The sequence below is a fragment of the Xiphias gladius genome, chromosome 24, assembly GCF_016859285.1.
Source record: "Xiphias gladius isolate SHS-SW01 ecotype Sanya breed wild chromosome 24, ASM1685928v1, whole genome shotgun sequence".
NCBI lineage: Eukaryota > Metazoa > Chordata > Actinopteri > Istiophoriformes > Xiphiidae > Xiphias > Xiphias gladius.
Genome location: NC_053423.1, coordinates 7,928,898 through 7,940,271, shown reverse-complemented (window position 1 = coordinate 7,940,271; position 11,374 = coordinate 7,928,898). Strand labels below are relative to the sequence as shown.

Here is an 11,374-nt window from a genome sequence, read left to right as displayed (position 1 = left end):
GCACAGCTGCTGTGCTTTGATTGGTGGAAAGACGCCCCTCTCGCTTGTACTGAGCGCGCGAATGCACCCGCGTCCCTCCCAGTCCCCAGTTAGCCTTTAGCTTAGCTTCGTTCTGTCTGTACTTTAAACAGCATTGGGGATCTTGTAGCACGCCACAGGAGGACCTGAGAAAAGGCTCTTTCGCCCCGCGTTTCAGTTAACCTTAAGTCACTGTGCTCTGTCAGCTACTTAAGATACCTGCAATGGCGGAAAAGGATGGTAAAATTAAGGTTTTTATTCTTATCATCTACAAATAACCCTTTTATCTGACGTTTATTGAGCTAGCTATCCGCGTAGCTTAGGTAGCTGGTAGCTGTCGTGGCTCCTTAACTAACCTTAACAGTCACAACCCAAACCGGGAAAATTTCCATTGTGTGAGCACTCGGGAGTTTCGGGTTTGCAGTTCTTGTTTACGCCTCATTTGTTAGACACCAGTTGATATTATCTGCTATATACTGGTATCAACTGAGAGTGCAGCACCGCTGTCTTGTAAGTTATGATAGGTATGCTAACTCTGTATCAAGAGTGTATTCATAGTCAGGTAACCTAACGGTGATACGTTACTCCAATCATATTTCCATACGGCTACGTACTGAACACTAGTCAGGTTGGGAGTTCATTCATTTTGTCAACTGCAGAGACAACTTCAAACAGGTGTTTTCTAACCTCATAACATTAACTGTAAATAATATCTTGGCTATTGCTGAGACACACTGGCAAGTTCCCAAATATTAAAGAGGCAACCTCAGTCAGTGAAAGCTATAGACACATCTTGCAAGTATTTGAAGTAACTAAGTGAAAACTGGATTTGTCGTGGAACTACTAATCATTCATCGCTGGTTCCGTCATCACTCTACAGCTGGTGCCTTTGATGATGCAGTGGAGGAGAGAGTGATTAATGAGGAGTACAAGATCTGGAAGAAAAACACCCCCTTCCTCTATGATCTGGTTATGACCCACGCTTTAGAGTGGCCCAGCCTCACCGCTCAATGGCTGCCTGATGTCTCAAGGTACACACCTTTACACACTGGGCTAGTACTAATCCTTGCACACGTGTAAACCAGCATGTGCTCTTTCAGTGAGTGATAATGACATTAATGATTAAAAAAAGTTTTTTTCCACTTACAGGCCAGAGGGGAAGGATTACAGTGTGCACCGACTGGTGCTAGGCACTCACACATCTGATGAGCAGAATCACCTGGTCATTGCCAGTGTCCAGCTGCCCAATGATGATGCCCAGTTTGATGCCTCACATTATGACAGTGAAAAAGGAGGTTGGAAACCTGTACAGTCACTTGCTAGATGAGTTTACATATTTGGACAAGCAGACTTTTCATTTATAATTTAAGTGTCTGTGTTTAGTAAATGTCTGTGTGTTTTAAAGAGACATATATTAAAAATGATACTATAATAGCTATATTGTGTAATGGATTAGAAGCCATTTCATTCAAAAAAGTGACGATTATTGTTTAGTTGCTATAACACACTGTGAATCAAGTAGCAGACACCTTAGGATTTGTAACTTTATTATTGGACTAATTTAGATATCCTCAGAATCCTGACACCACCTGTTTCCCAAAGCTCATCAGTAACCCCTGGAAATGATACACTGGTGTTATTGGTGAATTGTACCTTTTGTAAACTTACTGTCCCTAAATCAAGTGCCTTAAGCAAGAAAATCATGAACTGCCTCCATATTGCATCTGTGTACGTATTTCTATGTATTTCCCTGAATTTCCCAGAGTTTGGAGGCTTCGGCTCAGTGAGTGGCAAGATAGAGATAGAAATCAAGATCAACCATGAAGGAGAGGTTAACCGTGCCCGCTACATGCCACAGAATCCCTGCATCATCGCCACTAAGACCCCCACCTCAGACGTGCTTGTGTTTGACTACACCAAGCATCCCTCCAAGCCAGGTACATAGATCACACACAGTTCAAGACATTGCTAAAGGCGGCATGTTGTTGAACAAATTTTAAAGTAAAACGTTGCCTGTTTTACTTGGTGCCTTTGACCTACTGAAAAGTTGTATATCCTCATTACTGTTTGTCTGTTTTTGTTTATGCTGTGAAATAAATGTAGTGTGCATTCATTTTATTGTCCACAGATGCTTCTGGAGACTGTCACCCTGATCTGCGTCTCAGAGGGCATCAGAAAGAGGGCTATGGTCTCTCCTGGAATTCAAATCTGTCTGGCTCTCTACTTAGCGCATCCGATGATCATGTAAGAGAAAATTCAAGTTTCAATCAAGCATCTTCACATATTTTGGGTTTTAATGTGTCACCAATTTTAAATTTTAAGAAGTTTTCAAACGTGGAATCTGAAGTATTATTGTGGTTTTACTTTTCATATTTCGTTAATCTGTAGACTATCTGTCTTTGGGACATAAGTGCTGTGCCAAAGGAGGGGAAGATAGTTGATGCAAAGACGATCTTCACCGGTCATACTGCTGTGGTGGAAGACGTCTCTTGGCACTTGCTTCATGAGTCACTCTTTGGATCTGTAGCAGATGACCAGAAACTCATGATGTAAGAAGCTTGATAATAAGTCACATCTGATGGGCTGGTGAAGCACTTCACCTGAAACGTTATATGGTTTTGCACGGTCCATGGATAAATGAACTTTTTTAAATTTTGAAAATGAATGACTATCACGCTGCCTCGTTTCATCTCAGTTGGGACACTCGCTCAAACAACACCTCCAAACCAAGCCATGCAGTAGATGCCCACATTGCAGAGGTCAACTGCTTATCATTTAACCCTTACAGCGAGTTCATCCTTGCCACTGGCTCTGCAGACAAGGTAATGCAATATTCCACCTCATCTTAGATGTCGCTCTTTAGTTTCATTTATAGCATGGGGTTTAAATCTGTGATATCATGTTGATTTTACCCCTCTTTCACTAAATGAATAATGACCATATTGTTGCTGTTTTGAAACTGCACTGTTATCACAAACATGAAGAAAATGTGTCAGGTATGTATAATATCTCTCTCTCGTTCAGACTGTGGCTCTTTGGGACTTGAGAAACCTGAAACTTAAGCTGCATTCCTTTGAGTCACACAAGGATGAGATCTTCCAGGTAGAATATTTAACACACTTGACATTTTCTTGACATAGGGATAGCAGGATATCTTGTATTCAAATCTCTATAGTCAGCTAAAAGACATTGGAAGAAATTAAATTATAATGATGCATTAATAAATTGTAATCTCTTGACTTCTCAGACAAAATAGTTCCCTGGTGCTTTGAAGAACCCCTGATGTATAAGTCAAAAAGTTAATAAATATGAGGCATCAACATTTGCAGACATAGAAACTCTGACATATTGTTTGTGATGAAACTTTCAGTATTGTAAGTTTGCTTTGCTATTCAGATTGACCTAATTTGAGTTGTCTGACTTTGCCGTTCCAGGTTCAGTGGTCACCTCATAATGAGACCATATTGGCATCCAGTGGAACAGACCGTCGCCTAAATGTCTGGGATCTCAGGTAAACAACATAACACCTACCCTTTATGTCCACCGAATGCAGCTGTGTCATGCTCTGGCTCCATCGTGGCTGCCAGAGACGATCCCCTGTCATTTCAGTCAGTGGGGTAACTGGCCTGTGAAAGAAGCGTCTCACACATGTCTCGGGTGCGCCTCCTTTCTCAGCTCTGCCAGGTGGATTTTTGCCAGAGCAATGTTACGTTTTTTCCTTGGTTAATTAACCCCATTTTGGGGATATGGATACAATTTAAAGATGAGATCTGCTGGACTACTTGAGGACATTCCACTTCTTTTTTTTTTTTTTTTTTTGTAGTAAAATCGGAGAGGAGCAGTCCACTGAAGATGCAGAGGATGGCCCGCCTGAGCTACTGGTGAGTCTTATTGAAGCCTGCTGATCTTTGATGGTTGAGTTTCACTCTTATTGGTAACATCATCTTGTATCATAATAATGAGAATAGTGGATTTTCTTCTGTCTACTAGTTTATCCACGGAGGCCACACAGCGAAAATCTCTGACTTCTCCTGGAACCCCAACGAGCCCTGGGTCATCTGCTCTGTGTCTGAAGACAACATTATGCAAGTCTGGCAAATGGTAAGACAGCAGAGTCCACATTTTACTAAAGCATGTTAGCTACGGACAGGCAGAGAACATGATTCCTTTCTGTATTATATTGTCTTAGAGAGAATTATTTAACCTTAAGGACAACATACATAATCATAAATTTGCGGGAACAATTTAAGGTCACAGGCAGCAGGCGACTGCTCTCAGGTTACCATGTCTCTAAAGTAAAACAGTAAGATGTGGATAAGAGCGAGCAACAATGAATTTATAGGAAGAAGTCGGGAGGAACCTCCCATCCCCTCCCATAATGGGAGGTTCCGGACATTTCAGGTAACATCTACATAGAGAGAATCTCAGTCAAGTTGGATTTCTTTTTTTCTTTTTTTTTTTTTTCTGTCTGTCTGTGTTTACTTTCTTCACTTTGTAATACGTTATTTATACTACTAACTTTTATATTTTCTGTAACACTAAACTTGCATAAATGTCAAAAAAGCTGTCAGTTAAGCATGTGCTAGTGTTATCATAGGTAAAATCTGGTGTTGTGAAAGCCTCAGAGTTAATCTTTTTCTGGTTGCTCTCGAATCCATTGATTCATAAATTTGTCTGATAACCTGACAGTATGTCTGAATGACTGACACACTGATTCTCTTTGTAGGCTGAGAACATCTACAATGATGAAGATCCTGAGGGTGCAGCAGACCCCGAAGCCACAGCATAATGCCTTTGCCTGCTCTGTGTGTTAACCTATAACCTCATCACAAACTGCCACCTCAGAAGTTCCATGCAGCTACTTCTTCCCATCCTGCTCTACTTTACCCTGTGGGACACTGTATATTACAAATCGCTGTAAATACAGGAAAGAGAGGAATCATGTACAGTCTTGGTCCTTATTTGGAGTATTCAAAGTGAAGACCTCTCCTTCTATCCAGTAATTTATTGCCTGAAGAATCACAGCCATGTTTTTTGCACTGCGTATAAAAGGTATATTTTTGTAATCAATTTGGCTTTCCCTTGTACACTGAAATGTTTTAGCCAATGCTTTTCAAAAATATATAATATGCTTTTCTGCAACAAAAGGGGGTGATCATACTGACAGACCAAGTCAAGTGGAGTGTAAAGAGCTCCCTTCACACATGTTGGAAGAGCTGTAGAGAACGTCTTTTTTTTTTTTCTTTTTTTTATGTAAAATGCAGTCAAGCTTTTTGACATAATGATTCAGTTTGGTCACCAGCCAATTGTTCTGATCACTGATTTCCACCCTGCTTCTTCTCAATGAAAATGTAATTTTCATCCCCTTGCCTTAACCATACATTAGTAATTTAGATTAATTAAATAAATTACTAACCATTTGTGTCGTTGTGAAATACATTTTTCTATGTTCAAGATTCGCAATTGTAATTCAATTGTGAGCGCAGTCTTAATAAAAATGTCTGTCATAAGTACTTTGGTCCACTTGATGCATTGTCAACACTTCTCATAATAGTAGCATGGTCTTGCTAAACTTAGGTTTATTTAAAAATACTTCTAAGTAATCCTTTTGGTGAATACAGTTGGTTGTTTCTCATCACATTTTGCTCAGACCTTTGTATGTCTGGTGTGAAGTGTTGGTGCTCTCCTGTCTCCTGATCTTATTCTCACTCTATTACTCTGCGTCCCACTGTTTAGTTTCTCATCCATGTTGCCCTTATAAGTACACGAACCCTTCTCTGCTCTTCAGATTCAGACGTTAACTCATCAGTCGTATTCAGATTACAAGAATCGCAAAGCCTTTATTCATAACAAAAACCTTTCTACAAGCAGCAGTCTAGGTCACCTTTACAGACTGTTCTGAAAAACTTTGTCAATCTTAGTTTTATGTGTTTTAAAAACGGCATGTCTCTTAATGTGTGTAAAGTGCATTAATTGACCCTTGGCGTTCACTCAGTCACAGATAAATATAAGTTTTATCGCTGAACTATGTTCACGGGTTTGTTATTGATTTTAAAAACAATCATGTTTTCGCCTCATGGTCACACTTGTTATGGTCCTCAATGGCAGCCCTGTAAGAAGAATGTTTTTATTAGAGCTATTCCATGTAAGCTTTTTAAAAGTATGATACAGAAAAGATCAACAGAGCTTACCTGTAAAGGAGGAGTTGTTTGGTAAGGCTGTCTCTCAGCTCCTCTATCTCTTTGGTTTTTTTCTTCTGAATCCTTAACTCAGTCTTCAGTTCTCTGCTGCTCTCCTCCAGACAGTACACTGTCTCCTGTGATGATGGTAAGAACTTAAGTGCTTTGAGTATCAAATGACTGATACTAATGTACAATTGAGGGACAGTTTGTCCGCTCCCCAAGCTCCCCAAAACAGCTGCTTCTGCCTTAGATGTTATTGCCTTTCTTTCCATCTTACCCATTTTAAACACCCCTCTCCACATCATCTTGCTCACCCTGTACTGCCCCACATCCTCTCTCCGATGTATGTGGATTAGTTTGAGTTTCTCCTCCAATAAAGCCCTCTGGAGCTTCAGCTTTTGGATCTCCTCCCTGAGGGGTCCAAGCTGGGCCCTCAGCTCCTGGGCCTGTTCTTTGGCTTTCACAAGCGCTCCAGCTGTTGCCTCTCTCCTCTTCAGCAAAGCCAGCAAAATGGGTTCGTACCTGGCCAAGGCAACCATTGAATGTTTAATGAGTTTTAACCAAAAACTGAAATATAACCAACAGATTACCTGTAGACAATTGCAGAGAGCCAAATTAAAAACAACACTGGCAAACTCTCATTACATATTTTTTGTTCACAACTCTTGCCATAGCAGGACTAAATTACTAGAGTGGAATTGTTGTTTATGGCTGAAACTGCAATCTGTGGTTTGCTGTAAAAGATTAGTATAATCAGCCTCTAAATGCTAAATGTGTTAAGAGTGTAAAGCAGTACTAGACAGTGACAGCACCTGTCCTCCAGGGCTCTCAGCCCACCCTGCAAATACTGCTGGATGTCCCCACAGGAGTGCCTCCTGCACTCGGTCAGCTCCTCCTGGGTGTTGGAGGTCTGACTGGAGGTCTGGGCATGAACTTCTGCTTGTAGTTTTAAGAGCTGTTGTTGTTGTGCCGACCTGAGCTGGAAGCCCTCTTCTGTCAGCTGTAGAACCAGGGCCTGCAGCTTCTCCTGCAGCATGGGAAGAAAGAGGTTTTTATCTGAGGGGGGGGGGTTTCTTGGAAATGCAATGCACAGATAAAGACTCTTCTTGTAGATTTTCTTACCTCTTCTCTATTTAGCAGCTCCACCTCACGGCGCTGGTTGTTCAGGTTAGCCTGACTGTGAGTACAGTTCCTGGCCATGGCAAAGAGCCTCATTTTCAGCTTTCGGAGCTCCTCTTGCAGCCCCTGTCTCTCCAGGTTGACCTTCCACATCCTCCTCTCCTCCTCCGCTCTCTCCTCCCTGAGGCTCTGTATCTCCCTCTTCCTCTCCTCCCTTCTCCACTCTTCCTCACTCTTTAGTATATTCATCAGCTCCGCCACTTTGCTGTCAATCTGCTCTTCTGTCACTTCTTCCTCCTCACTGTCCCCCACTGCCTCCTCTCTGTTTTTGTTCCCTCTCAACTCCAGCACCTCTGCCAGCAGCTCCTTCCTCCTCTTCTCTAACTGCTGTACTTCCTCTATGCACTCCTCCATCTGAGACCCCAACTCCCCTAATTTATTCACGCCAGATCTCAGATCAATGATGTCAATCTTGAGCTCTAGCCTCTCTTCAGCCGGCATTTCAGTGTCATCTTTTTCAGTCCCAGTAATTTCTCCGTCCTTTTCTGTGCCTTCAGTAAAGATATATTTTGTCGTTGTCCCTTCACAGTACATTGGATCATTTTTGTTGTTATCTAATGGCTCTGATGGCCCTGAAAACCTGAACTGTAGATCAAGAGCCCCCTGGTCTGTTGTGCCTGACCTTTCCAGTCTTTCCATTGAGATGCCACTCATGTTGCTAAAGCCAAGCAAAGGATTCTGCTGGCTTCTACTTGTTGCTGATCCTACTGTCACTCCTTTACTGCTGTCCTTGGAAACTTTATCTCCCTCTGCATGTTGAGCTGCCCAGGTTTCTAATTGCACTGGATGGGTCCCCAAATTCTCTGGCCTCCCCTGCTGAATGGGCACCAGTGTAGTACCCCTATAAAGATGAGGATTCTTACTGATGTGTACATATTCATGGCTTTCATCTGTAGCCCAGTCTTGTGGCTCAAAGTCCATCCCAGTCTCTTCCATACAGCTCTCCAGCATGGCCAACATTCCCAGCAGCTGGCCCTCATACTGCACCATAGTTTCACTCAGTTTGTTGCCTGCTGAAGTGATAGGCATTTCTGTCTGGCGAGAAACTTCTGCAGTCACTCCACACCTGTTGATGATGGTGCCCATGCCTTGCGTCTGCCCTTGTGCTGGCTGGTCTTCCGTTCCAGCCCCATCCATGTGTGTGTCAATATAGCTTGTGGAAAGATATGCTTGGGGAGATATACTTGTTTCTCTGTAGCTCTCCATTGTAACTTCCTCTTTGCTCTGACCGTGAATTGATTCGCTCATGCTTGTTTCTGTGTAACTTTCTGAGAAGCGAGACCCAAAAGGAATACCAGTAAGCTCCTCACAGCTCTTCAGTAAGTCATCCATCTCCTGTAAGTATGGCTTAATTAAAGATGATGGATTCAGCTGTGTTCCTGTGAAGGTGAGTCCAGATTGTGCCGTGTTGCACTCTCTTTGTTCCATGAGGGTTCTGTCTGGTTCCCCATCCTCTTTGATGAAGAGAGGCTCGAACTCAGTTGATGAAATGTTGTCGTCCACGTCCTCCATTGGTTTAGCCTAATTCTTGTAGCCTCTTTTGATGTAGATAGTCTCCTTCAGAACCATCTCATCCCTTGACAAAAGCAAACAAATATATTAGACAGCCTTGCTAATGCATATCAAACGTGATAGCTGTAGATGTTGGCAGTCGTGCTGCATGTCACAGATACTAGGCCTGGCCTGCACTGATGATAAGTCGACAGAGTTAGGTCAGAGTTGGGTTAATATGTTGGCCAGAGTTCCATGTAAACTATGCTGATGTCATTAACACTTGAGGGCATGTAGAACAAGGCAAGGGCCAGTTTAGCAGAAGGTACGCTACCAGCAGCTGTCCCCCTAGGCTAGATGCCCTGAGCACTAACTTTGTGCTTGGCAATAGTCAGACACACCTCAAACAAGCCTACTCATACGTCCACACGAACACTTCAACACTACTAATATAAACACATACAAGCAGTTTACATCTAAAGCTCCGACAAGTGCCGTTAAGCAAATTACATTGGAAAGCAGATTATCATAACATGTCATGGTGCCGATGGATGAGCATCTGCAGTCTCCCCTGGGGAATAATGCAGCTGTAATTTCACCCTATGAGGTGTTAGCCAAGACTGGCCAGAGACTCCCTGTGAGTAAATTGATCAAATTGACCCAATAGTGTCATCACACAGAGATTTGTAATGTAGAAAGGGCATGAAAGACAAGTGTGACATTCATTTGATAGTTGCTATTTCCCGGCCAGAACCTCCTCGAACATGATTACAGATGCAACTCTAGCTTTTGTATTAAACTAGGTCAGGTAATGCAAATAATGTAATAAAATCTATAGCACCCACAACTCCCTTCTTTCTTTGGCTCTGTCTGTTGTTTGTTCTTACAAGTGTCCCCAGTGCCCCAAGGACTGGACAGTGTTGTGCATAGCTGATCAAAACCCTTGGGAAGACATGAAAGTGACCAGCTGTCTCTCTGCAGGACAGGCGTGGGCTCAAGGCACATTCCTTTAGACCTCCACCACCCAAATACAGCACTGGCTTATATTTGCTGACCATTCTAAACACAAACTTTTCTTCTTCAACTAGGCAAGAACAACAACAAAATCTAAAAACACGTGTCTTTGATGCTGTATCTGACTTGGCTTTAGTTTTTTTAAATTGCTTTTAATTAGTCATACACAGAGGTAGTTGTTTGAAAGCTAGGAGCTACATGAGTGATCAGTGTCAGAATTGTTTTCAGGAGTTTTTATTCAAATTTGATCAGTATCATTAACACAAACTACCATATGTCAACATCAAATATAATTGAACTTACTTCTCAACGTATATCCCTGTTTCCTCTGTCCTTGTGCTGTATCCTCAGGATGAATTTGTCCGAAAGGAGCCGTGGTTCAAACGACAAAACAGCAAAGGGAGCAGCAAAGAATGAGCGGGAGCAGTGCGAGCAGATGGACTGAGACAAGAAGGGGAGTAAAGACGGTTGACCCAGCCTCCTCTCTATCTGTCAGTGCACTGCTATGTGTGACCATGGCTACCTCAAATCTGTTTAGGTTTATTAATAAACATTGGGCAGGGAGAGAGAGGAGCCACAGCAGGCCGTATTAACCCGAGAGAGATAAAGGATTTGCCAAAATAGACCTCTAAGAATTAGACCTCACACCTGACAGCCATACGTAGTTTATAACTAGTTTGTTTAACATTACATTTGTTAGAGAGATTAAAAGATACATGTTTTTTAGTGTCAGAACTTTATTTTCTTGAGCCATCGTTATGATATATCTAGTATGGGGCAATCTGCTTTATTTCAATACTGAATGTCTCATTAGTTTCAAGAAAAGCTCAGTAGGATCATCACATTTTGCACCAGTAGACCTTGTAGCACACAGACAGCATCTCAGACAGCATAGTTTTTACTCCCGTAAAGGCTGGGACCTTCTATTATGGCTGTTGACAGGTGGATCTCTGTTGGGGGTTTACGGTGTGTGTGTGTGTGTGTGTGTGTGTGTGTGTGTGTGTGTGTGTGTGTGTGTGTGTGTGTGTGTGTGTGTGTGTGTGTGTGTGTGTTTGTTTGTGTTTATGATGAAAGAGACCATGGCTCCAGGATTCCACCCGTGCTTCCTCATTATCGAGAAGTCTTTAAATAGCTCCCTGTACTTTTCTGGCCACTTCCCACGGGAGGGTTGCTTTTCACCTAAACTTCTGACCCCAATAATGGGCTAGTGGACAGGTGGTCCTCCTCTGTAGTCTGAGGTGAGGGAACAGGGGACGAGATAGAGCTGTAGAAGACATGAAAAGATGTGGTGGATGTAGATGAAAGGGAAAAGGTTCCAGGAACAAAAGAGGAGACGATGGAGATGGTGAAATGTTGAGGAAAAGCAGAGTTCAGTGTGACCTGTATCTTGAGCTGCAAAGACGATACATGTTTTTATTATTTTTACCCCAAATGATGATTTTACACATTATTTTTGAATATTTCTCAATACATAAAAAAATACACAGGCA

General features: G+C 42.3%; 2 protein-coding genes across 3 annotated transcripts; one reads left to right on the top strand and one right to left on the bottom strand.

The window, feature by feature from the left end:
• The first annotated feature begins 54 nt into the window (after positions 1 to 54).
• Positions 55 to 5,438, top strand: rbbp4 (retinoblastoma binding protein 4). 2 transcript variants are annotated; one of them, XM_040121985.1, is made up of 12 exons: positions 55 to 269; positions 899 to 1,049; positions 1,168 to 1,313; positions 1,782 to 1,955; positions 2,147 to 2,262; positions 2,407 to 2,567; positions 2,714 to 2,840; positions 3,043 to 3,120; positions 3,453 to 3,529; positions 3,842 to 3,899; positions 4,009 to 4,119; positions 4,745 to 5,438. In XM_040121985.1, the coding sequence occupies exons 2-12, from the start codon at positions 991 to 993 to the stop codon at positions 4,805 to 4,807; spliced, it is 1,170 nt and encodes a 389-aa protein (XP_039977919.1). In that variant the 5' UTR covers positions 55 to 269; positions 899 to 990; the 3' UTR covers positions 4,808 to 5,438. The 2 variants fall into 2 exon arrangements, with proteins under 2 accessions (XP_039977919.1, XP_039977918.1); XM_040121984.1 differs by having other exon boundaries at positions 56 to 258.
• A 298-nt stretch (positions 5,439 to 5,736) lies between these two features.
• sync (syncoilin, intermediate filament protein) lies at positions 5,737 to 10,345 on the bottom strand. Its single transcript, XM_040121983.1, has 6 exons — positions 10,188 to 10,345; positions 7,323 to 8,955; positions 7,013 to 7,227; positions 6,515 to 6,722; positions 6,210 to 6,334; positions 5,737 to 6,128 (listed from the first exon to the last, which is right to left on the bottom strand). The coding sequence occupies exons 2-6, from the start codon at positions 8,889 to 8,891 to the stop codon at positions 6,080 to 6,082; spliced, it is 2,166 nt and encodes a 721-aa protein (XP_039977917.1). The 5' UTR covers positions 8,892 to 8,955; positions 10,188 to 10,345; the 3' UTR covers positions 5,737 to 6,079.
• Between the last annotated feature and the right edge of the window lie 1,029 nt (positions 10,346 to 11,374).